Genomic DNA, 25,736 nt, shown 5'->3' with positions numbered 1-25,736 from the left:
AACGGACTCAGAAGTGCGTCAGGGCAGCGTTTCCGTGGGATACGTCCGTGTTTGGTGTTTTGGAAGCTGGCCGTCGCTCTAGAAGCTTCCTCCTTACAGCTCCTCCTGCTTTCACTTCTTTCTGAGGATGAACCTGAGTCATCCCGGGGCAGAGGGCCTGGGTTCACAGCCTGTGTCTGACACCTCTCTGGCCTTTGGTTCCCTGGGCCTCGGGTCCCTTCCAGTCCCAGATCCACAGGCCTGGGATCTCCCAGCCTAGCTCAGACACAGGCACTCTTTGCATCTTAATTTGGATGTTTTTGAAGGAGGCCCCTTGGGGCCTGCAGGAAATCCTGGGCTGGACGTCAGCCCTCTGCTGGCTCTGGCTGCCAGGCGGCCCTCGGGGAATGGGGAACCAGGGGTTTGTTGAAGGGCGTCGTGCGGGAACAAACCAGCCCTGAACTTACCTAGCCCGTCTTCTCTCTCCCCAGGTTTCACTTCTTTTTTCAGTCGAAAAATGGATTCAGGAAAGCCCCCAGAAAGATTGAGCCTCGGCGCCCAGATGGAGGCTTAGTCAACGAGGGCTACAGGAGAAGCGCCCTGACCCCTCCAGTGGAAGAAACTCTCTTTTATACGTCTCCCTATCCTCTACGGAACCTCGTGAAGCCGTTGTTTTTTACCGTCGGGGTAAGAGGTCCTGCCCTTTGGCCTTAGCCGTCACTTTGGGCCTCTTGGGTGGCCTTGGGCCTGAAGGTTTGGTCTAAGCGGCCTAGGACCAAGCAGCAGGGGGTCTGGCTCAGTTCCAGGGCAGAGCATCCCACCAAGGGCGAGGAGCTGCTGGGTCCTCCTGCCTGCCCTGCTCTTGGAACTATTGAGGATGTTCTCCTCATCTGCCAGTTTTGGGGAGTGTGGGTTGGGGGTACCAGACCTGTGCTTTTATTATGTGTGGAAGCTGCTTCCCCCTCCCTTCTCAGAAAGCACTAGAAGGTGCCCGTATAGGTCACAGAAGGGCCTTACAGCCAGGGCTTCCTGGTTACAAGGCCACTTGTCTGTCCACTTTTCTGTGCTGTGACTCACTCATAAAATGTTACTTTAACTGGCTCAAGGCCATTTTTTGGTACTTCCAGCCTTAATTTATATACCCAGGAAAAAGAAAATAATCAAGATAATTTTCCTGTTCAGTGGGAAATTCAGCACTGAAAGATTCTTCCTCCTTGATACTATTTATCAGAACAATGAACATGAAATGATGGGGGGGGCTTTCCTTTAGAAACATTCTCCCATTTTATAGCATTGCCTGTTCTCTAGTTTACAGGGTGTGCGTTTGGGTCTGCTGCGATTTGGCAGTATGAATCCCTGAAATCCAGAGTCCAGAGCTACTTTGATGCTGTAAAGGCAGACTGGCTGGATAGCTTGTCGCCTCAGAAGGAAGGAGAGTTCAGAAAGCAGGTGAGGCGACGTTTCTTTTTCTATAAGGGTTGGAAGTTTTTGCGGAGCAGCTTTCACTGAAAAGGCTGTCAGCTGCCCCCTGGGAGTTGCCGGCACTACTGAGAAGAGCCGAGGGCTTATCCTGGTGCCTTTTGGTTCAGATCCTCTATCATTCTAGGTACAAATGCCCTTTGGCCTGCCCAACAGGATGGGTACAGATTCCCTCTGGTCTGTCCGGCAGAGAGGGTACAGATGCCCTCTAGCTTGCCCAACAGGATGGGTACAGATGCCCTCTAGCTTGCCCAACAGGATGGGTGCAGATGCCCTCTGGTCTGTCCGGCAGGGTGGGTGCAGATGCCCTCTAGCATGCCCAATAGAGTGGATATGAATGCCCGCTGGTATGCCTGACAGGATGAGTGCCTTGGTTCCTGGTTTCTGTGAGGTGGGAAGGGGTACAATTAGGAGACAGCATCTCTGGGTTGTCATTTTTTTGCCTGATCGGTATCCCTTTTTAAAATTGAACATTTGATGTGTTAAATAATGCCTTTTTGATCAAATAACCTGTAGGTTCATCTCCAAAATAGAAAGCTTCACCATTTTGCTCCTTCGTTCAGTCATAGTTCTGGGTCAGGTCTAGTTTAAAAAAAACAGAAAGACAGTTACTAATCCAAGAGCTTTTCTGCCTTCCTCCCTTTTACTGAAGGACTTTTCTCTTGGTCATGGAAGGGATGGAAGAAGGGCAGTTTGAGCCCCCGTGTCCTGGTTGGTGAGGGGAACCTATTCCAGAGTAGGCAATGTTTGAGAGGTCTTTATCACTTCAAGATCATGTTCTTTCTTTCCCTCACATTTTCCTCATCAGCCCAGCCATAAGGATCATATCACATTCTGGAACTGCCTCAGGCCTCAGGCAACAAGCTAAGTTATTATCAGTGAAGCAGCTGTATTTCCTAATTTGCAAAACAATTTTTATCCCATGGAATATATGGGCAAGTGCTGATCTGGTCGCCCTGAGGCGGTGCTGGGACTTGGCCTCATTTTCAAGGGATCCAGAGAAAGCTCCTCCTGGAAATAAAGCCCCCAAACTCAGCGCTCATGATCCCTCTCTCCACTCACCCTCCTTTGCTTACCTGGTGGTTCTGCCTCAGGTAGTGCTGCTGCCCCAAGCTGCTGTTAAATGCTCTTCTCCAATCACAATTGCCCTTCCTCCTCCTTCCTCCCACCACATCATTTCTCTTAAGTCTGATTTTCTCCTTCATTGTGACTTTCAGTCCTTTCAGGCATTTCCCCCTTATTTTTCCCCATCCTTCCCTCTTAAAGATTTGACATTTGTAGCCAGAATTTTCAAAAAGCTGCTAATCCTATACCCAGACTTCCCTTCCCCTTTTTCTTGGCATTTTACTCTCCTAATCCTGAATCCTGGATGACTTCCTCCATCTGCCTCCCTTCTAACTCTGGAAAAGACAGACTTAGAAGGGAGTTGGGTGCTGCTTCAGAAAATAGAAAGGCTGGCCTGAGAAAGAGGGAGCAACCTTTTTTCCAATGGGCCCTGGGGAGGAAAACTCCAAAAAATAATAATAATAATAATACAGGATTCAGGTCTTTGGTTAAAAATTAAATTGCTGTATCTTTTCTTTGTTTCTGTTACCAGAATTTCTTCCAATATTTCTTCCTTCCTCATTCCAGAGAGTTAGCCGATGTCACAAAAAATATTTTGTAAAGAGAAAAAAATCAGCAAAATTAACCAGTATTTTGAAAAAGTCTAACAATTTACAGTATCCTGCACACGTGGATCTCCCGTTGTTGTGAGGGGGTGGGAATCTTTTCTTACGTCTCTTACTTGGGGCCAGGCTAGCTTGTTGTAATTTGGCAGCATTCACTTTGGATTGTTTCGTGATCCTTTCTATTTGCCTTGTCACCGTTACTGTTTCTTGGTTTCGCCGGCTTCACTTAGCACCAATTCGTGGAAGTCTTTCCAAGCTTTTCTAGGCCCAGATATTTATGATTGGTGATGCAGTAATATTCGATGTACCACAACTTGTTGAATTATTGGCCCAGTGGGCAGCCATTTTGTTCCTAGTTCTTTACTGCTTAAAAAAGTGTTGCTGTAAATATTTCAGTAAACGTGAATGGGGGCTTTTCTTTCTGTCTTCAGCCTCTGTGGGGTGTATTTCTAGCAACAGGGTCTCTGAGTCAGAGGTCAGGGACATTTGAGCCACTTTACCTAGCATGCCTTCAAGTTCCAGGCCTTTAATTTCCCCCCACCTCGTACATATACATACATACACTCTTCCTCCCTCCCTCCTTGTTTCTTCTTTCTCCCTTCTCTCCCTCCCTTCCCCCCTCTCTCTCTTTCTCAACTTGATGTGTTTTTTGTAGATAGAATTGTTTTGTTTGACCATTTCTGGATTTCCATTTTTATTTGTTTGTGCCACGGGGAGGTAATACATGGTTTCCATTGTTGTTTTAGGTTAACAAGTGGTGGAATACCCTATCTGATGGCCAGCGAACTGTGACAGGTTTGTGTTAGCTTACAAGTTTTAGGCATTCAAAAGAAGAGAAATAAGACCAACAGGTACAGTATGTCACAGTCGATGGCTTTTGTACCACATTTGCCTATTGTTTATAAGACGATCTCTGTACCTACAGGTTCATTTAATTCTTCCATTTAAAAAAGTGGGTGGCCCGGGTGATCTCTCACACGGGATCGCCATTGAGTTTAGTGTTCCTTCAGACAAGTCACGGGCCTGGTTCGTCATTTTCTGTCTGATAAACCAGGCGTTAGCATTTGTTGCTTCCCTCATTAATGGGTCACTGGGTAGCATTCTGACCATTTTGTTCCTGCTACTTTATATGTGAAAAGTTGAAGATGAACCCAAAAATCAGCCTCTGAAGATTTTGTGCAACAAAATCTCAAATCTGCAGGACCGGTGAGGTTTTCGAGCGTTCCAAAGCATTTAACACTTGGATTATCTGCTGTTTTTGGACTCTCCCCGCTAGTAACACGGGGTCTTTCTCTTGACTTCAGGATGTTCTCCAGGACTCAGCTCTTAACCTGGCAGGCCGTGGAGCCTTATTCTTTCTCCTGGGAGATGAAGCTTCCTCAGTTCTTCCTTTGGGCTGCTTTCCCTGGTTTTCATGTCTCTGACCTACGACACCAGTGATAGGGGTAACACATTACATTATCCAAGATGTTCTTAGCTCTTGTCACTTCTTGTCGATCCACATTCGCCATGTGGTTAGGTCATCAGCCTTTCGTTCCATCATTTCTGTATGGCTTACTCTGGCTGATTTCTTCTGTTCCTGTTTTCTTTTTTTTCCTTATGAAAGAAGAACTTCTGAATCCTCTGAAGGATAGCCCCATAAAACTAGGCTACTTTGGTCCTGATTTTCTTTGGAGAGGTGCCATTCTCAGGGGTCACTTCATAGCTGCAGCTAAATTGAATTCTCCTACAGAGAAAAATAGTGATGCTAGAGCTTAACTCATTCTAGTTCATCAGCTTCAGGTCTTTCTATGCTTGTGTTTTCTCATCTGCTTTATTTTGCCTTCATGAGAAAGAAGTGCCATTTTGGAGGTGTTCCATCAGGGCCCGTTCTGGACTTTTGGACCATCTGGAGACGGCTTCAGGTGCTTGGAGCCTGGGCACGTTGGCATGAAATGTGCTTGTAGATCCCTAACGATTCAGAATTGTTAGGTCCCTCTAAAAACACCCAAAGAAAACCCTTGGTGGAAAGCCTACAAATTACTCCATTGAGCAGTGAGTCTGTTTTGCACTCTGAAGTGCCTTCAGCTGCTTGTCACCCGGGATGTTAAGAATCCCTGCCAGCAGAAAACACTGTTCAGCTCTCACATCTCTTGTTTTAACACAGATGAGAAGGGAAATTATTCTGAGCTCATCAGCAGGGTTTAGACTTGTGGTATTACATGTGGGGATCTGTATTGTTTCCCCGCTTCCCCTGAGCAGCTGCTCTTGCATGGGCCATTGCACAGAACAGGCACCTGATAAACATTTATTGAATTAATGATTGTCCTGTGGAAGAAAACAAATTCAAGGCTAGATGTTGTTTGTTTGTTTGTTTTTTTCTGTAGATAACTCAAGATACATAGATAACTCAAAACAGATTTAAAGCTGTTACATCATCTGAAGTCTTATCTCTATGGGCACACATGGGATTCATTTATGTACTCTTCTTGCCTGTTGCTGAGGTATCAAAATCCTGCCCAGTGTAACTTTCTCACATGACTAGGCACTGAGCCTCCATGATCTGGGCTTTGACTATTTGTCCAGGATTTCCCCACAAATCCTTGTTGGTAGCCTAAACAGGCCACTTGCTCCTTTATTGGCACACCTTATGCAGGTCATTGGTTTGGCCTGCTAGTCCCCTTTTGTTCCAGCTCTCCCAAAGTGTTCCATAGGCAGCAGAGTATGGTAGTTTCAGTCCTGTGATTGAATTTTCAGTATCTGGGCCCAAATTCTAGCTCCAGTTCAGTTTCTTCATGGTAAAATGGGGGAATTAGATTAAATGATTTCCAGTGTTTTTCCCAGCTCAAAATTGATGCTCTGTGATCCCTTCTTCATGTGCTTCCTTGGCTTGAATCATAACTTCAACTTGGGACTCCGATGGCATTTTTGTTCACATCTCATTTTAACCCTTCTGCATTCTCGTGCAGTTAGTTGTGTATGTATCATGTTACTGGTTCATGAATAAGGACTACTGTTGTTCACTTTGGTATTCTCTGTGGCACGTGATAGTATATTGCATCCAATCAGTGCCCAATTCAATCTGGCAAATTCAAATCAGTTCTGGACTCCAGGACAAAAGAAAAGAATGTCAGTTAAATTAAAAGCATTTTGGAAAATGTGGCTTAGACTTGAGAAAAAAGAGGTGAAAGGTTTGCAGATTATTCTTCATACCCATATCTCTTCAGCACTTTCTGCCAGAAGAGAGTTAGATTTGGCCAGCACCAATACCAAGGAACCAACGAACATCAGTGTTTTAAAAAAGAAAGTGATTCTGCCTTAGCACATAGGTGTTTGGTTCTCATGGGGGAGTCCCTTGTGAACCACCCCTTCCTGTGTAGAGCAAAAGCCAAAATCATCCCCAGGCTAGAAGAAAGGATAAAGAGGAAAAGGGACCAGATGAGTCCAAGACCTCAAGTGGACCTGTTCAAGGGAAGCCCTTGGCAAGAGCAGAAGTGGAAGAGAGCATTGATTCAATCCTAACAACAATTTAGAGGCAGTGAAGTGGTATCCATAGCCTGAAAGCCAAAAGTACTCAGAAGCCGCTGGAGGCTTCTAGTGTTTGCTTTCCTTGCCAGGTGGAGACAAGTAGCAGTTGTGAGTAAAGCAGCTTTAGAATATAAATTTCATCGGTAAAACTCTGGAGAAGAAGGCAAGATTCTAGTATCACCGCTGTGGCTTCATCAATGGAGATGCTCCTCCCGCTGGTGGGCGCTTCATAGAGCAATTGAGAGCACTTTAGAAGGCAATTTAATGGAATCTGGATGTGGCGATTTGGCTAAGCCAGGAGGTTCCATCGATGGAGCACAAGGAAATGGAATAGATGCGTTGTTTTTTCAGTGATGGTCCTTCATGCCCCAGGTCCCACTGGGCAGCACAGAGAAGTAGAAAGGACTCTTAAGAAATGACATTGAGGAAAACTGTAGGATCCTGCCAACTGTAGCCTAAAGAAATCAATGCAGAAGTGATGCAATTTGGAAGAATGATTTTACAAGATATTTCAGGGAAGGGAAAAAGGCAACAGAATAAAGGAACCATTCCAGTTGAAAATGTTACTCTGAAAAGGCGCTCAAAAACACTCACTATGAAACTATGTGCTTCTTGATTTTTATGAAATCCTTGAATGATCTACACAAATCAAGGACAATCTTGAATATAGAGAGGACTCAGCCTCTTTTCCCAAATGATTTTCTGCAGCAAATTACATTATTTGCAATCCCAGAGCTGACAAAATCCAAGACCCCATTGTGTCTTATTTGGTGATTACTGGAAGAGAAAAAACATACTTTTCACTAGAAGCACAGCCTTAAAAGCTCTTCTCCAGGGCATCTTTCATGCACACATTAAGTTTATAAACAATTCCTTGCCAAATACACAACTACCGAGGTAATTCTATTAAGTGATCTCTCTGATTTTTAACATCAGGGAAAGGATACATCAGAAAGACACGTGCTTGCCAAAGGGGTTTGACATTGTCAGGGTCCCCCTTATCTTCTGCAGCGTCTCAGGAGAAGAAGGATTCTCTACAGATGGCGAGGCATCCCGATGTTCCAATTTGCCTGGGATTTTGTGTTGAAGGCATCAAGCTTTAAGATGATGCTGAGCTTCCTCAGTGGGATCCGTGAGTCTATGAGAGAGATGAGTTTAAGGATCCATACAGACAGGGGCTACGTGGATGAAATTCATGTATGTGAATATATGTATTTGAGGTGGTGCTACATGAATAAATGGATGGGCCCAGAATACAGGGAAGAAAATTGGGAAATTACAGAGCATTTTCATTGATCCCTTGCCACTTCCTGGCATAAGAAGCCTTCTTCACAAATATAACCATTCCTTAGAGATGCTATTGAATTGAAAACCTTAGTACATTCACCTCCAGAGAAGCAACCCTTACAGAAAGACGAGGTAAGCCCCCTTGTGCTGCCACATCTTCCGGAAATGATTTACGTGCAACAATCTGTAAGGGTTGCCATCAAGGAAATGGCTGTTTGGGATACATGGGGAGCTGTATTCATGTGAAGATGAGAGCTGAATTCCTGCTGTAATAATGTCAAAAGATCTGGAGCTGGGGTCTTAATGCGGGAGCCATCCACTTGTTTATATATTGATAACTACTTTGGTGCAACTGGCTTTTTTGTAGTCCTATTTTATGCATTTAAAACCATGATTATGAGAAAGGGTCCAGCCATGGGCTTCAGCAGACTGATTCTCAAAGGGACCCAGGACACAAAGAAAGTGGGGACCCTTATCGTGGAGAAAGGCAGTTCGGTGCAGTGGGTAGAGCATCTGTTCTATAGAAGTTCTAGGAGAGAACATGGACAAGAACCCCCAGGTCAGGAAGACAAACGGGGGCCATGGTCTTCATCAAGAGAGGAAATTGTCTACATGGATGAGGTCAGAAATCCATCAAAATGTGACTGTGACGATCCCGTCAGCTTTTCTTTGTCCCTCTTGATTCACTGACTTTGCCAGCTAGTAAAACCTCCACCTCCTGCTTTTTGTTGTTAAACTCACTAAAAAGGCTCGTTCCTCCCTTCTTAAGCCGTCACTGTCCGGCTTCTTCCAGCCTCACCATCCTACTGGGAGGGCTCTCTCCAGAGTTTCCCATGATCTCTTGGTTGCCAGGTCTCATGGCCTGTTCATCTGAAGCCGGTTCAGGAGAGTTCTCCTTTTCGTTGCTTCTGCGGGAGGGAATTAGCAGAGAGGCAAGGCAGGAATTTGGCGGTTGCTCTGATGTAAACAAAGAGAACGACAGCGCTCTGGATAATGGAGACCGCCTGACCTGCCACCTTGCTGGCTTTGTGACCTGGGCCAGTAGCCCACCCAGCCTAGGGGGCTGGGAAGCCCCCCACGACAGCCCAGCTTTCGTTCCTCCTCCTGGAACCAGACTTTGCTGCCCCGGGTGCAGTCTGTCTCCTGCTGCGAGGGGCCTCTCTGTGGTCTGTGGCTCCCTGGACCTGCTGCTGGTCCCGCAGGCTGTTCTCCGTCAGCTGCCTGACACTCACTCTAAGGCCCTCCTGCCTTTTTTTAACCCTAATCTTGGACCTCCTTTTAAACAGAGTCTGTGCTTTCATTGCCAGAGCTTCGTCATTCGGCTTGTCCTCCAGCAATACCTCCGTGGTCATGTTCCCTAGCTGGCCTTTAAAATCCGTTCTTACTGTTCATCATCCCTACTGTGCGCCTTTCGCCCCGGACATCTGGCGCTGTGAACCCGGCCTCTGCGCTGAGGCGGAGTGCCAGCCTCAGTAACTTCAGGCAGCCTCGGCCGGGTTTGGGAGGATTCTTAATTAGATCCACCGGCCTCTTGCAGAGCTGCCCTTGACCCTGTGCTCCGCCTCTGACCGGAGACCGCCCATTGCTTTTAGAACCAAATGTTCGAGGGGGGCACTCCAGGGATCGTCACCTTAACCTACTCGTACTCCCCGCCTCAGGCAAGCTCCCCAAAGGGCCCCTTTAATCGGGCTTCCCAAGCACTGCATGGGGCTTTGTTTTGTTTTGATTTTTAGACTGTGCTTTGGGAGTCCATTCTGTTGTCTTTTCCTAGAGCATTGCCCGGAGAGGCTGCAGTGTGGCCTTTCTGCCCTTAAAGCCGGAGGTCTTCCCACACTAGGACCCAAGTAGGGGAAGATGCTGTTCTGAGGCTTCATGGGAATAAGTCACCCAGACTGACTCCGAGGGTCCAAACCACTCGCGAGAAGCTCGGCGCGCTTCCTTCCAGTCTGAGTCTGAACCTCTCGCTTCACTTGAGTTCTCCCGCCTTGAGGAGGGGCCTCTGTTTTTCAGCCATTACCTGAGACGTGGCCCCCGTTCGCCATTTTATTTTCAGCCGTCATCATTGGGTCACATTACTTACCATAAGGGAACATGGTCGCCTGCTTAGATGGGCCGTGAAGGGAAAGCCTCTCCTGGAGAGGCGGGGAGGTCGCCGCTGGCATCGGCCTCGTGTCTCTAAGACAGAGACCACAGTGGGTGCCTCTTTGTGAGACGAGGAGTCCGTGGTCAGTCATTAGGGCGATGAATCCGTGTAAAGCTGCTGGGTTTGCCTTAAGCGCGTGCTTTTAAACATCCTCCTGATTCTTGACCAGATTCTGAGTCTGGAGGCTCTTAGGAGCCATCTTCGTACAGTTAGAGTTAAACGTGAGCTCTTGGCAGGAAGACAGAAGATCCGAGCACTGCCCCCCACGGACCGAGGGGCGCTGCCGATCATTCTGAGATGCACCTGCCATTTCAGAGTTCTTTGGATTGCAGGCGTTTGAACAATCCCAAGTGTCCAGCTGATTTTTCATTTGCCTTCACAGGGGTTTCTGTTGGGGGTTGGGTTGGGGGAGAGGAGAATGGGGCTGGAAAGGGTGTTCCCAGCACTCAGTCACCTTTTAGTAATCCTTGTAGAAATCTGTCCCTTCCTAACTTTCCCAAAGAGCCCACTTGCTTTGTCGGGCAGTGGGGATCCTCCCTTTTGTTTGGTGAATGTTTGCCTTGGACAAAAAAGAAAGAATGGGCGGGGCCCCTCCCATCAAAACTGTGATGCTGGTAATTTAGTATTAAATTGCATTTTATTGCATGAAAATGTATTGTATGAAATCTGTCCTTCAGAGATGAGATCTTTACTGGGAACATTCCCAGCCAGTGTTATGGAGAGTCTGAGTGTTTATTGACAGCTGTCCTTCCAAGGAAGGGCCGGGCCTCCTGACTGTACAGGTTCTTCCTCTGCTCTCTTGTAAATGGGACGACTTTATTGTGAATCGGAGCCCTGGACTCCCGTCCAGGGGGCCGCGTTGGGCTGTGTGGGGGACCCAGCGGGACCCTTTGGCTCGTTGTCTCCCCGGGGTCGTCTGCCGCTCAGGGCTTTACCCCCTCCCTCTGCCATCCATGTAGAAGCTCCCCAGAAGAGTCAATCACAGCTGGAATCCTCCACCAGATGTTTGTGTGCTTTTAACTACTTGAATTTCATTTCTTCCTATGTTTACAGGAATCATAGCCGCCAATGTCTTTGTTTTCTGTTTATGGCGAGTCCCTTCCCTCCAGAGGTCAATGATCAAGTACTTCACGTCCAACCCTGCCTCCAGTAAGTCTCATTCTGCTTGTGGTGGGGGCGGGGAGAAGGCCGCAGGTATGGAAAAGGTCTGATGATTCACAGGTGTGACCGTCCTGTCAGAGGCTGTCACCTGAGCCGCCTTCCTTCTTTAAAATGGACAAGTGAAGGACCTCCCTCAGTGCTCCCCCCCATCCCTGGAGAGACTGCTGGGGGCGGAGCCACTAGACGAGGGTCTTCATGAGCCCCTGCTCATGCTAGGACAGGCGTCTGACGACCCCCACAGGAACCTTCATCAGGGTGATGCTGAGAGCTCCCTGGGAGCGCAGCACCCCTGGGAGGAGATGTCCGCGAGAGGCCTTCACTCATGAGCAAAGTGTTTCTTGGCTCCTGGCTCCTTAGAATGGCATGTTCTCTGGGAACACCTTGTTCTGTGCATCATGCTGCTTCCTGAGGCACCCCAATGATACAGCAGCTTAGTCTGTCCTGGGGCTGGCAAAGTACGGGGCTCATGCAGGCGCCTCGCAGCCCGTGGGATGGCTGAATTGGAGGCTTTGGCCCCGCATCTCCACAGAGTTTGGGCTGCGGCCTGGGACTAGGGCCGAACTCCCAGGAAGCAGGGCCGGGGGCCCACGTGTCTCAGGGGTATGAGGAAGGGGTGAGACAACAGCCAGGCAGTCCAAGGTGGGGGCTGAGGAGGAAGTGAGACCGTGGCCAGGTGGGCTGAGGAGGGGCTTGTTTCTAGCACTCCCTGCCCTTAGTTTTCCCTTTGGCTTCTTCCCTGTTGGTAAGAGAACCTTATTCCTTCTTTCTGGAAAATGGGCCCTGACAACATTGCCTGTTTCTGTGGCTTTGTTCTCATCTCCTTCATGATAATTTCAATTGAAATCTCCACATAAAGTCCCCTCACTCTGGTGGAGTTGACCCAAGGACCAATCTAAGGACACCCGTCAGGGCTGGCTCATTAGAAGCACCCCGGGCCCAGCAGCAGTCATCCTGTGTGCCCAGGCCCGGCAGGGTCAGCAGGGCCATCCTGTGTGCGCAGGCCCTCGTGACCCCACCATTGACTCCGGCTCTCCTTCTTCTTGCAGAAGCCCTCTGCACCCCCATGCTGCTCTCCACCTTCAGCCACTTCTCCTTGTTACACATGATGGCCAACATGTACGTTCTGTGGAGTTTCTCCACCAGCATCGTCAGCATCCTTGGGAAAGAGCAGTTCATGGCCGTCTACTTGTCTGCAGGTAATGACCCCCAGTGCCCCTGAATCACGCACTGTACTTGGTGGGCTGGTGGGAGAGAGGGACCACGGCGGCTGACCCCCGGCGCTTTCTCAGGGGCCTGTCCTGGCAGGCGCGTGACCGGGGGTGCCGAGTTCAGCTTTAGGAGGAGCCAAGTTTTCTCGGAGCCTGAGGTTTCTGTCAGACTGATCCCATGCAATGGAGCGAAGGTTTAGGAGTCTGGGGAACGATGGCTTGCCTTCAGGGATACTGGGGGGTCAGGTCTGTCCAGCCCCTTGTCCAGCTTTAGCAGGAGTTTGTCCCGACTCTCAGGCCCAGCTCTGTTGGAGCTTCTGGCAAGAGTACAGCTTCCTCCTTCATTTGACCTGAAAAATCCCCACCAGGGGGTCCTGACTGTAGAACAAGAAGGCCATCAATGTGACAGTAGAGATTGCCAGTCACATCCAGCAGGCCTCAGGAAAGCACCCCAGGGACCCCTGGGAAGATGCCAGAGTGAGAGGTACCAGGCCCCCCAAAAAAGAAACCATGCCCAGGAATCTCAGGAGATCCGAGGAGCCCACCCAGAGAATCTCTGGTCTAATAGAAACTTGCTGCTTAAAAATAATACATGAAATCAGTCCAGCTCCCTGCCCTTCGCCCTGGCCAAGGGCTGGATGGCATAGAACCTCCCTTTGCTCGTCTGCCACCATCTCCAGACCCCTCGTCTCTCAGGAGAACCCGCCTGTGGAGCGCTCGGCGGCCACCCAGGAGGCTTCTTGGGGAAGACAGTGGATGAAAGCTCAGGGAAGAATGAGAAGGTCTCAGCCCGGCCAAAAAACCCCAAACCAGTTGGGAGAATTCTTAAAAAAAGGTCTGAGGGCCTCGAGAAGATTCCCAGGAAGAGAGTACAGGAAAGCTTAACAACATACAAAACATGTGCAGAGAGGGGGCAGGAGTGGCCTCTGAGAGCGCTGAGCCCTTGGCCAGAAGTCCGCCCGCAGAGGCGCAGGGCCAGCCGGCCATGAGATGGGACAGAACTGGCTGCACCGCAGCAGAGAGGCCAGTCAGAGTGGAGGGACGAACCCAAGGCTCTGTGCCGGGGGACAGGCCCGAGCAGGGGAGCCTCGAGAGCAGCCGGGAAAGGGTCCGACCTCGGCCTCCCAGAAAGGCTCCAGGATGAGCAGCCCAAACAACTCAGCCAGTGTCTGTCTTGTGTCCTCAGGCAATGAGATTTCCTCAAGGTTCTTGAGTGGGACGTGGTCAGAACACATCTGGCTTAGAAAAAGGCAAAAGTTCCTCCATGGGTCCAGAGATCCTGATGAAACCCCCAGCACAGATGTATCTGGGAGCAATAATTCATCTCCAGGGCCTCTGTACAGACGTGTATCTCAGGGCTTGGAAGTACCTGACACTTAATTTAGGTGCTTAATAAATGCTTGTTGATTGACTGCAGCTAGGAAACCCCACCCAAAAAAAAAAATCTGTCTTTTAGGAAAATGGATCTGGCAGCAGCATGAAGGAGGTGTTGGGTAAGGAAGGAACTGGGGAGAACAACTTAATTGTTCTTTAACTATTTGGTAGAATTCACTGGCTCTGGAGATTTGTTCTTAGGGAGTTTGTTAATTAATGACTTGTTCAATTTCTTTAAACTTTTTCAAATGGGATTATTTAAGTAACTTATTTCCTTTCTGTTAACCTGGGCAATTTATATTTTTGTAAATATTCATCCATTTCGGTTGGATTATCAGTTGCTGCTATACAGTTGGGCAAAATAGCTCCTAATTATTGCTTTAATTTCTTTCTCATTGGTAACACTGGTAAGTTCACCCTTTTGATTTTTTTAGACTGGTGATTTGGGTTTTTTTTTTTTTTCCCCTTTCTTTTTTCCTAATCAAATTAACCAACAGTTTATTTTGTTGGTTTTTTTTTTCATAAAGCCAACTCTTGGTTTTATTTATTAGTTCAGTGGTTTTCTTAGTTTCGGTTTTATTAATCTCTCCTTTGAGTTATTGAACTTCTATCTTGGTATTTAATTGAGAGTTTTAATTCTTTTTCTAGCTTTTTTAGTTGCCTGCCCAGTTCATTGAGCTTCTCTTTATTTTTTCCACGTAGCTTTTTAGAGCTATGAAATTCCCCCTAAGAACTGCTTTGGCTGCATCCCACGGGTTGTGGTTTGTTATTGTTGTTGTCTTGTTATTGGATGAAATTATGGATTGTTTCTGTGATTTGTTGTTCGACCCACTCCTGGGAGAGCAGTTTGGGCGATGGCGTCACAAGTTATGAGTGATGTTAAGGTCAAAAGTGTCGCTGTTGAGGGGAGCGGAATCGGGAGTCAGGGAAGTTGAGCTAAAAGGCCAGAGGTCTGAGAGGGAGCTCCCTTGGCGGAAAGGAAGGCTTTGAGCCAGGGGCTGCTCTCAAAAGAGGGGGGGAATCGCTTTGGAGGGTGGTGGAGACGAGGTCTCCAAGCGACAGAAGCAAAGGGAAATGGGGAGGGGGAGCAAGCTGTCTCCTCCTTGTCTTCCTTGTCCTCCTCCTGGTCCAGTGCTCTCAGGGCACAAGGGGAGAGGCAAGGCTTCTGCTCTCTCCTCAGGAAGATTTTTTGGGTGGTTTTCCTTCTCCCCCAGACCTCTTTTCCTGACCCCTCTGTGGTCTCTCCTGCTTCAGAGTATGTTGTGCATCCTTGGGGGTGTTCGTGTGCCCTGTCCTAGCGCCTTGAGAGTGCACCCAGCACAGTGCCTGGCACACAGTAGGTGCTTAACAAGTGTTTACAGACTGGCACGGCGGGCACTTAGCAGACGCAGCGTGCCCTTGGAGAGATCCCCTAAAGCTACAGATCTTTCCTTGTGCTGTGACCCTGCGGAGTGGGATCCCAGGGGCCTCCCTGGGATCTGAGGGGGGAGTGCCCTGCAGACCAGTCTCGGCAGCAAAAATAAATGACAAATGTTTGGTGAACTGAGCCCCTCGTGTCTCCAGGTTGGAGGATCAGGAACAAGTTGTGGGTCCATGAATGTGCCTGACTCTTGTTGTCCCATTCAAATGAAAACTTAAGGAAATCCTCAGAGCTCCTGAGTCATGTCAAGGGAGGAAAACAGAGTGAGCAGCTCAACCGTGGCCTGGCTGGGTCCTCACTGAATCCTTCCTTCCTTGGCGTGTCCATACCTCCTGCAGTCTGGGACCCGGCGTGTCCACACCTTCTCCTGCAGTCCAGTCCATTTGCTCCATTAAATCCTGTGCAAGAATTGGCCTGAGAGGCCGGACGACTTCCCTCCTCCCCGGAGCACCGCATGGGGGCCCATCTGTTAGTTCCTGCTCACGCTGCGTCCCTGGCCTAGCCCCTTGGTCAGCCTGATAAAGCGAACGTGGAGAGAAGGGCAAAGAAATCCCAGAATTAACCCAGAGTGTGGTGGCGCCATCATGGACTTGTTCATGCTCCAAAACATTGTTCTGATTATTGGCTGAAATTGGAAAATTGGGTTTTTTCTGGCATCTTTAGTGGAAATCGTTAGATTCATAATAACAGACAGTAAATGTGGCTGAGCCGCTCTGCGCAGCAGTGGGCCGAGCTGAAGCCCCTCATGGCAGGGGGTCAGTACCTGGGGCCTTGGGGCGCACTTTTCTCTGAGCAGAAGCTGCCTCCCGGCTCCCCCAGCAGGGCCGTCACAGCTCAGCTTGAGAAGGAGTGAGGACGGGCGGCTGGCCAGGAGGCCCCTGTGGGCCTCGGCTGCTGTGGCACCTGCCCCCTCCCCCCTTCCCCGAGCAGGTCCTGCTCTGAGTCCTTGAGCCCCAGTGGGCCTCAGCTGCTGTGGCACCTGCCCCCTGCCCTTGGGCAGCCCTTGGGCCCACCACGAGGGCCCAGGCAGTGAGGCCGGTGATTAGAACGGGGTCTCTCTCTGCTTCCCCCCAGGTGTCATCTCCACCTTCGTCAGCTACGTCAGCAAAGTGGCCACGGGGAGGTTCGGGCCTTCTCTCGGCGCGGTGAGTGGGGCTCTGCAGTCTCGGTGTCTGTGGGGGGGGGGTCTTCCTGTGGATCTCCTCCTGCCGGCCTCTGTGAGCCACAGCAGGACGGCCCTGACCGAAGGAAGGTGGCAGGGAGCATTCTCTTAGCTTTGGGTCGGACGCCACCTTCCCTTCGGAATGCGCACCTCCTGATCTCTGCTCCCAGAAAGGGTAAATCAGGGCAGAAAGGGGCCGGGTAGGCCAGAGGAGCAGTGTGCCGTGCTCTGTTCCCACAGCCCCCCACCTCCCCCAGCAGGAAACCAGCTGGTCCTTCTCCCCTCACTCTGCACCAGCTCGTCACCATCTTCCTCCCTTTCCCCTGTTGACCACGTGACTGTCCCTGTAGCAGCACAGACCAGAATGAGAGCAGGCAGAGAGGTTCCCCCAGGGCCAGAGGTCACTTGGAGTCACACATTTCTGCGGGTCCTAGTGTCCCGGCCAAGCGGTCAGCGCCGCAGGAAGGCCGGGGTCCCCTCGGGGTCTCAGTGAGGCAGGAACAGACTTTGGGACCACTTGGTTAGAAGCCTGGCCACTAAGTGAGGAAGGGAAAGCGGCCCCTGGTGTTCTAAGCTCCTCGGATACTTATAGCGTTGGCGGGCCGGCCCCGTGGCTCCTGACTGAGCTCCCCAGGGCAGGGCCGGCTGGGAGCCTTCAGAGCTTCTTCCTCGAGGCCACCCAGCGCGTCCCCAGCGCAGACTGTGGCTCGGAGCCTTCAGAGCCGCCCCCGCCGAGAAGCACCTGCTAGTGCCTCCTTCCTTACCCTTCAGGCTTAATTGGGGGAAGCTCCGCAGCCCCTTTAGTTAAATGTTTTTCCTTCCCCTCCACTCTCTCCCCACTACCGAAAAGGAAAGGAAAGTCAAGGAAAGCTCATACCAGAAGTGTTTAGTTAGGTGAGACCCTCCCCCACTGGCCACGGCCAGAACACCGGAGACCTCCTTGTGCCCCGTCCCCCGCTGGCCTCCTCTGCTCGCTCTGAGCCTCGCACCTATTGGTTTTCTCCCGGGATCTCAGCTTTTTCCCAAATTGTCCCACAGAGGATAGCGGACCATCCTTGATGTGAATGAGCCGTAGCCAGCCCTCGGTTTGTCCCCCAAAGCTTGGCTGGGCACCCGTACGTGGGTGGCCCCTCTCTGAGGGCTGAGGGACGGCAGAGGGCAGACCGCATGGCAAGGCTCCCCTTGTGTCCCCGGAGGGGCATCTACGGGGGATGCGGACGTCCCACAAACGGCGTGCCTTCTCCCTCCAGCAGCCACAGAGGCTCACCCCAGCCTCGCGTGGATCTTTAGGAATCACCTTTGTTCTCAGTCTGAGGACTCCAGGTGGTCTCGGGGCACTTCCCTGAGCTGCTCACCAGGGGCGCTTGGCAGGGGTCCTGCCCCTTCTTTGTAACTGAGCAGCAGCAGCCAAGCTTCCCGCACAGGGACACTGAGGCGCTCGGGGGGCTTTTCTCCCAGCATCCCTCACTACCCCGGGAGCCAGGGGTCTGCGAGTAACTTCACGGTCTGGCTCAGGGAGGACAGCGGGTGTCCCTCTGTCAGGCAGTAAGTGCCAAGGGGACACTGCACCGTGGGGGGTCCTGCCCTAGTAAGGGACACACAGGATGGATGAAGGCTCAGTGTTGGAGGGTCTGGGGCCTCAGGGGGCACCGTGGGGGCTTCCTGTGCCAGCAGGCCAGGCCAGGTCAGTGCTCACCAGCTCCTTTTGCCTTCTCCAGTCAGGAGCCATCATGACTGTCCTGGCAGCAGTTTGCACCAAGATCCCTGAAGGGAAGCTGGCCATCATCTTCCTCCCCATGTTCACCTTCACAGCAGGAAACGTGAGTGCATTTGGGGGGTCAGGGGCACAGCCTCCTTTGGAGCGAGGGGTCACCCTCGGGCCTCCCAGGAGACCATCTGCTTTCTCCCCGCTCTGTCAATGTCAGACACGGTCAGCAAGCATGTGACCAGGCACAAGGCCAGCAGATCTGCACTTACTATGGGGTACGAGCCTGATCCAGGAAGGAATAAGCATTTCTAGAGCACCTGCTGTATTCTGGGCCCTGCTCCGGGCTCCTTATGATTGTTCCCCCTTGGGAGAGTCACCATAGCTCTGCGGGGGGGGGGGGGGGGGGTGGGGGGCTGCCATGATCTCCATTTTACAGATGAGAAAACGGAGGCAGGTTAGAAAAGGCTTGCCAGGGATCACCCATGGAGGAAATGTTCGAGGTTTCACACTCGGGTCTTCCAGACCCCAGGGCAGGATCCTGAGCAAGGCAAACGATGAGCTTCAGGAAGCTCACCTCTGATGGTAGCGGATCAATAGGAAGGGACCCAGAGGTCCTGGTCACAGGGACTTCCAGAGGACACTGTATTGGGGTTCAGACAAGGGCACCTGTGAGGATGCATGCCCGGGTGAGACGAGTGAAGGCATCCCTTTTGTCTGATTGGGGACAGGTCCCCAGGGGCCTTGAGATGCCCCAGCACCCGGCGGCCACAAGTCCAAACTCCCTCGTTCTCGAGTACCCAGAGGCCTGGTCGCTGGCCAAGAATCTCGCCATTGGCAGGAGTTGGGGCAGGAACTGGGCTCAGATTTCCTGATGAGTTCCCCTGTACAATGCTGGGGAGGGCACGGTGGCCATTCCCTGCCCGAGGCCTCTCCCTTTAATTCTTTGGCCTGGGGTCTGGGACTGCAGGGAGCGCGCTCCCCAGAGGCTTACCTGCTGAGGTACTCCCGTAACGGGAAAGCCCAGGAACCAGCGGTCAGGCCCCAGGGAGCATCAGGCTGTCCTGATGCAGCATCCAGCTCCCCTGGTCTGCTTCCATGAGCCTGCAGACAAGGCCCAGTGGGGAGAGCTGCTTTGGGCAGTGAGCTGATGGCGGGGCTGGGGTTCACAGGAGGCCACACTCAGAAGCAGTCACATCCTTCCTCAGGGGCCACACTCTCTGCCTGAGGTGCCCAAGCTCTGCCCCAGGGCCCCATCTCTCTGCCCCCAGAGTTCTGAGCTCTGCCCAAGAGCCTGCCGGCTGTACACCTGGGCTTTTTTCCTCTGGACTTGTCACAGTCAGTGCCCTCCAAGTCCGTCTGGCTTCCTATTCCTTCCTGCTCTCTCCCGACTTCCTGGAGCTTCCCCCAGAGCGGTTGCACTTACTACATGGGCACTATGGAGACTCATCCCGGGTTCGTTGGGTTGTTGTCCTTGGGGCAGAAGAGGGAACGAAAGCCCCCGACGTCTCCTCACGTGCTTCTGTGTTGGATTGTAGGCCCTGAAAGCCATAATTGCGATGGACACGGCCGGGATGATCCTGGGATGGAAGTTTTTTGATCACGCGGCACATCTTGGGGGAGCCCTTTTTGGAATGTAAGTGTGAGTTTTCCTTCTTTAGGGGAACTAAAGTAACAGCTTTCCGTCTCTTTCTAAAACAAAGAAAAATTAAGTCCTTGTGCCATCTGTGTGAGGGAAGCCGTTGGATGTGACCCCTTCCCCTCCTTCCCGGCTCTCTCTGATTTGCCGTGGCGTGCTCATACCCACGGTCAGGGATGGACTGGACTGCTGCCGTCTGATTAATCCTCCCTCTGATTCCTCCTCAACCTTGGGCAGAGCGGTTCATTGCACACAAAGCCCTTCTGGAAGAAGCAGAGAGAATTTTCTGGAGGAAAGAAGGCTCAGTGGGGGTCACGTGGACCTAGGAGCACAGGCAGCACTCAGGCCTCAGGGAGTGACTCAGGCTGCCCCGTGTCCTGCGAGCTCCTCGGGGGGCCACTTGTCAGGGGTGGGTGGGAGCGACTGGCACCCGGCTATCGAGAGGGTCCCAAGCTGAGCAGGTGGGGGATGGAGGGGGCAGCCTACGGGGAGATGCCAGGAAGCTAGGACCTTGAGCCCCGGTATAGGATGGATCTTGTCAGGCATTTTCTTATGGAGAAACAGGAGATAAAACTTTTAAAGTCACACATTGGAAGTGGGACATCCAAAACCAAACTGAGTTTTATAACTTATTTTATTCTGAATTTTAACATCCCAAAAAAGAGCATTGTGACACACACAGCAGAATACAAAAAAAGAGATTGGGCACGAAACCGCGAGGGTCTTAAAATGTAAATAATGAATTCCACACGTTACTTTCAAAACTATCCAACTTGTTGTGTGTTCCCTTTGATTTCCTTCTCTTTTTCCTATGCGGTTTTAAAAATGTTTCCATGGTGTTCTCTGTGTGTGTCTCTCTCTCTTTCTCTGTCTCTTTCAATCTCTCTGTGTCTCTGTCTCTCACAATATTGCTAACTCCCTTGGAGATATGGTTGAAGATTGCTTTGATCAAAGTTCTTAAGTTTTTCCCTGATGTTTGTCTTTATAAAGTCTTTATACTTTCATTTTGGCCTATTTTCCAGATTAGTTGTTTTTAATATCAGATACATTAATTTTTTAATCTTCTAATTTTTGTTGTAATATTTCTTGCTATCTCATGGAATCATTGATTTCTCTTTGGCCTATTGTAGTTTAAGGAGTTTTACTGAACAGAAAAAAGTCAGGGAGGCTTCCTGGAGGAGCTGGCCTGGGAACTGTTTGTTTGTTTGTTTTTTAATAGCTTTTCATTTTCAAAACTTCATAGTTTTCAATTGGAACCTTTTAGTCCAAACTTGTCTCCCTCCGTTATTCCTTCCCCCTCCCTTAGTCAGCAAATAATCCAATATAGGTCGAATATGAGCAACTCTTCTATATGTATTTCCACAATTATCAAGCTGCATAAGAAAAATCAGATCAAAAAGGAAAAAAAAATGAGAAAGAAAACAAAATGAAGGTAAAAATACTACATTGTGATCCACACTAAGTTCCCATAGTCCTCTCTCTGGATGTAGACAGGTCTCTCCATCACCAGTCCATTGGAACTGGCCTGAATCATCTCATTGTTGAAGAGAGCCACATCCATCAGAATTAATCTTGTTGTTGCCATGTACAATAATCTCCTGGTTCTGCTCACTTTCCTCAGCATCAGTTCACATAAGTCTCCCCAGGCCTTTCTGAAATCATCCTGCTGATCGTTTCTTACAGAACAATAATATCCATTACATTCATGTACCATAATTTATTCAGCCATTCTCCAACTGATGGGCATTCACTCAGTTTCCAGTTTCTAGCCACTATGAAAAGGGTTGCCACAAACATTTTGGCACATACAGGCTCCTTTCCCTTCTTTAATATCTCTTTGGGATACAAGCCCAATAGAGACACTGCTGGATCACAGTTTGATAGCCTTTTGGGCACAGTTCCAGAATGGTTGAATCATTTCACAACTCTACCAACAATGTATTAATGTCCCAATTTTCCCACACCCCCTTCAACATTTATCATTCTCTTTTTCTCTCATTTTAGCCTGAGAGGTGTGAGTTGGTACCTCAGTTTTTTAATTTGCATTTTCCTGATCAATAGTGATTTAGAACATTTTTATATGACTAGAAATTAATTGCTTTCTCTGAAAATTGTCTGTTCATATTCTTCGACCATTTATCAATTGGAGAATGGTTTGTATTCTTATGTTTAAGTCAGTTCTCTATATATTTTTAAAATAAGGCTTTGATAAAGCCCTTGGATGTAATTATTTTTTCCCCAGTTTTCTGCTTCCTTTCTAATCTTGGCTGCATTGGTTTTATTTGTACAAAACTTTTTAAATTTTATATAACCAGAATTATCCATTTTTGCATTTCCTATCAATATTCATGCAAGTCACTCACCTGGGAGGGCCCTGGGTAGGTCACTGAGGCTGTTAGCTGCTGAGTGAGAGCTAATCTGCATTTTTGAAGGACGTCTCCATGAGAGGAGGCCCTCGTGTCAGTGAAATCAGAGTCTGATTTTATATATGGGGACACATACCTATATCTCACCCTCGCCCGCTGGGGCTGCTCCATAAATGGCTACTGAATTCAATCTGCATACTTTGGGGGAAGGCGGCTTTCGGTTGCCCTATTATGAACATCCTACCCTACTCTTTTTTATTTTTAAACAAAAGAGTAGCAGTGTGTTGCATGGGAACCGTTCCTTTCCGTAGGAGGTGCTGCCATGACACAGTGCCATTTATAACTTCACCGATTATTGAATAAAAATCCTAGCGCTGGCAGTAATTCATTGTAGGTAAAAGCCTCCCTGACAGTATCACGGGATAAAGAATAGAGGAGGCTCATGAGAAATGGCTGGAATTGATGCTTAGGAGTCTCCGAAGAGTTTCACATGAACACTTGAGAAGCTCCACTGCTTGACAGCCCTCTCCCACACCTCCTTTCTCCCTGATTTTACTGGAACTGGGTTGCCTTTTTTTAACCTGCAAATTTTTAGTCTCAGTGCAGTCTGTAACCAAGAATCCAAAAGGCAGGAGACTTCTCGGTTTCTAAACCCGACTTCGTCGCCATTTCCCAAGTTTCTCCACCTGGTCCCTGAGAAACCTGTCCTTTGTTAACCCCTAAGGCAGCTTCTTGAGGACGGAGCCCCTGGTTATCCCGGAGCCCCCCAACCCCACGAAGATGTCACATCCCCATCCTCTTGTGGCACCACTTAATCTGAAGGGTTCTCCTCATTTGCCCGAGTGCCCTGAGGCACATGACTCATTCAGCGGCTGTGTCTTTATTTGTCTCAGCTTCTGTTTCCTAATTCAAAACTATAATTATGCCGCGACTCAATTTAACCTTTTTAGTCTGACTGTGCTGACTGATCAGGCTTGGGAGGAGCGGGAGGAAGAGGAGGATACGGGATGGTTATCACCGTCAGTGATTATTACCTCCCGCAGGCCAACGGATGCCGTGGGACAGAGGTGCCCTTGGCCTGCAGTGATCAGGTCCTATTTCCCCATTTGTCATTATGACAAGAGGATCCAGTCCCAAGAGCCACTTTTCAGATTCTAGGCTTTTGATTGAAGAGTTTAGAAAGCTGCTTCTCTAGCACAGCTCGGCAGACCCACAGGTCAGAGCAGAGCTCTCCAGGGAGATGTCCGATGTCGTGTCCAGGCTCCTTCAGGGCCGCAGCAATGGTGTGGGGGACAGGCTGCGGTTCCCGCCTCATCTCTGAGAGGCACGGAGACTCGAGCCGCTTGTGCGGCCCAGCTGGGCCCGGAGCAGGACGCAAATCCATCTCTTCTCCCCCTTTGTTCTCGGGGGTGACATTCCGTGCCAGCCTTACCTCCGATGCCCCATGTCGTGGCACGACTGCCCCTCCAGGGACGCCGATGGCCACTCGAAAGAGACGTCCCGCCCGTGGTCTGCGTCCCGGGAGTCCTGAGGCTCTGGTCCTGATTTCTCGTTTTCTCTCCCCCAGATGGTATATCACACATGGCCACGAGCTGATATGGAAGAACCGAGAGCCCCTGGTGAAAATCTGGCATGAAATGAGGACTAGTAATCCCAAGAAGGGGGGCGGATCCGAGTAATCCCTTTAGAAGGGCGTCCGCCTCAGGGACCCCCGGGAGCCCGCCTGAAAGACACAGACAAGCCGCTCTTGGCGCGGCCCGAAGTCCAGGCCTGGGAGCCTGGACATGTAACGGTATTTCCAGATGTTTGTCTGCGGTAGAAAGTGAGAGAAACTCGGCACAATAAATGTTTCTGTCTTTAGTTCGTAAGCGGAGGATGTTTCTTGAGGGCTGCTGCTACGGGGTTCTTGCCTAACCCTGGCTGAGTAAGGCGGCCTCGAGCTCTCCGGGGCACTTTGTGAGCGGCGGCCTGGGCTGCCATTGCTCCCCGCTGAACTCGCCCATTTAAACCCCAGCCTCAGACTCCACAGGAGGCTTCTCTCCCCTTCCTGGGGTTTTATCCAGCCTCAGGGTGGCGGCGGGGACAGTTACCCATCTTTGCTGCTGAGCCAGGTGATTATTCAGGTGTCTTGTAGGGCTTCTGGGGGCCAGTTCCTCCTCCTCGGTGGTTGGTCCCCGAAGACCGCCTCTCTGCCGAGGTCTGGAAGGATGACGTCAGCGATTTTCACGAGCCAGGAAACGCCGCTTGCTGCCCCGCAGTGAGTGGCGTACGCTGAGACTCCTTTCCAGTGTGCTTTTTAATTAGAAATTGTCATCTAGATGGGTGTGGGAAGGCAGTAGCTTGGATGAATTCACATTTGAACCTGAGCCCAGCTCAGCTGATATTTAAAACTTCCCCATTGGAATCAGGATGCTTCCGCTCCAATTTCAGTTCCTCCTCAGCCGTTGTTTGCTAGGCAGAAAGGGAATCATCCTCCTCGGTGCAATCCTTGCTCGTGCGGGAGAATTATTTCTTGGAAATTCAAATTGAAGGGAATTGAAAGCAAAGTCAGCCTTTTTAGCTTTTCCTGAAAATTTTACAAGAAACGTCTTTTTAAATGAAGAAAGATCTGTTGGGTGCCTAGGAAATAAGGGCAGGAAAATTTCCCTTTTTAGCCATCAGGAATAGCAGGAAATGCACTCCCCAGGGTAGCTCCACAGCATCTGGAAGCTAGCAGAATTCCCACATGCAGGGGCACTGGCGTACATCTGCGCAGGCCCCCGGCCCTTGGGGGGCACGGGAAAGGAGCCTGATGGGCCCGGCTCGGAGCCTTCCAGTCCTGTCCTCGTTGCGGACTGACCCTAGAGTACCCCCCTCTCAGGGCCCTGCAGGTCTCTCCAGGGCACCCCTCCCTGATGTAATCAGTCAGAACCTGACACGGGGCAGAGGGGAGGGTGGAGGAGGAGTTACCTTGACCTTTGGGAAGCATCCATCTCTAGCCCTACTTCCGGAAAGTGCTCTGTCAGAGCAGAGTCACTGCTCATTTTCAAATGTGAACCACCACGATTTGGATTTTTAAGCAGTCAGGGCCTCATTAAGTGCCTCCTTTGCGCCAGGCTCCCCGTTAAAGATGCAGAGACAAAGGTCGACGGAATCCTGCCTCTAAGGAGCTGCCATTCTAGCTGGGGGACTCACCTTGGCCATTTGGGGGCAGATAGACAAGTGGATGCCCCCCGGTTTTCTTCCAATTGGAGGATCGGCTGCCTTGGAGATGGGCTCTGTGGCTGACAGCCGGGGCCAGGGGGGAGTCGGCCTTTCTGGCTCTCACCCAGAGGCCGGTGCTCCTGGCCTTGTTCCTTCCTGCAGGTTGGTGGGGGGAGGGAGGGGGGGCAGCATGGGTGCAGTGTCCCAGTGCTCACCATAAGGTAGGTCGTTGTATTGGGGAATTTTGCAAGAACATTTTCAGTTACAAGAAAGAGATTGTTCCAGCGTGGAAAGGCCCCCCAAATATATTTACATATGCGTACTTATTTAGGGAGTCTCTGTGTGTGTGATTTAAGGACAAAATAAATCAATAAAATGTTTTTTAAGAAAAAAAAAATCTCCCCTCCTCCTCCTCCCCGCTTAGTCTCAGCCTCCTTATCTGTCCTGGGGGGC

The 25,736-nt window shown here is 50.2% G+C and overlaps 1 protein-coding gene across 1 annotated transcript in view; it reads left to right on the top strand.

The window, feature by feature from the left end:
• The window catches only part of PARL (presenilin associated rhomboid like), a 30,130-nt gene extending 6,162 nt beyond the window's left edge, over window positions 1-23,968 (top strand). The window contains exons 2-10 of the mRNA XM_051991847.1: window positions 471-666; window positions 1,288-1,428; window positions 3,875-3,923; window positions 11,119-11,214; window positions 12,273-12,422; window positions 16,303-16,373; window positions 18,109-18,210; window positions 19,634-19,731; window positions 23,668-23,968. Coding sequence (XP_051847807.1) covers window positions 471-666; window positions 1,288-1,428; window positions 3,875-3,923; window positions 11,119-11,214; window positions 12,273-12,422; window positions 16,303-16,373; window positions 18,109-18,210; window positions 19,634-19,731; window positions 23,668-23,779 — 1,015 coding nt within the window. The 3' untranslated portion in view covers window positions 23,780-23,968. The remainder of the gene's footprint in view (window positions 1-470; window positions 667-1,287; window positions 1,429-3,874; window positions 3,924-11,118; window positions 11,215-12,272; window positions 12,423-16,302; window positions 16,374-18,108; window positions 18,211-19,633; window positions 19,732-23,667) is intronic.
• Window positions 23,969-25,736: the final 1,768 nt, after the last annotated feature.

Source organism: Antechinus flavipes, chromosome 4, assembly GCF_016432865.1.
Source record: "Antechinus flavipes isolate AdamAnt ecotype Samford, QLD, Australia chromosome 4, AdamAnt_v2, whole genome shotgun sequence".
Lineage (NCBI taxonomy): Eukaryota > Metazoa > Chordata > Mammalia > Dasyuromorphia > Dasyuridae > Antechinus > Antechinus flavipes.
Note: the sequence above shows the minus strand (reverse complement) of the source record. Positions and strands in the feature narration are given on the sequence as shown.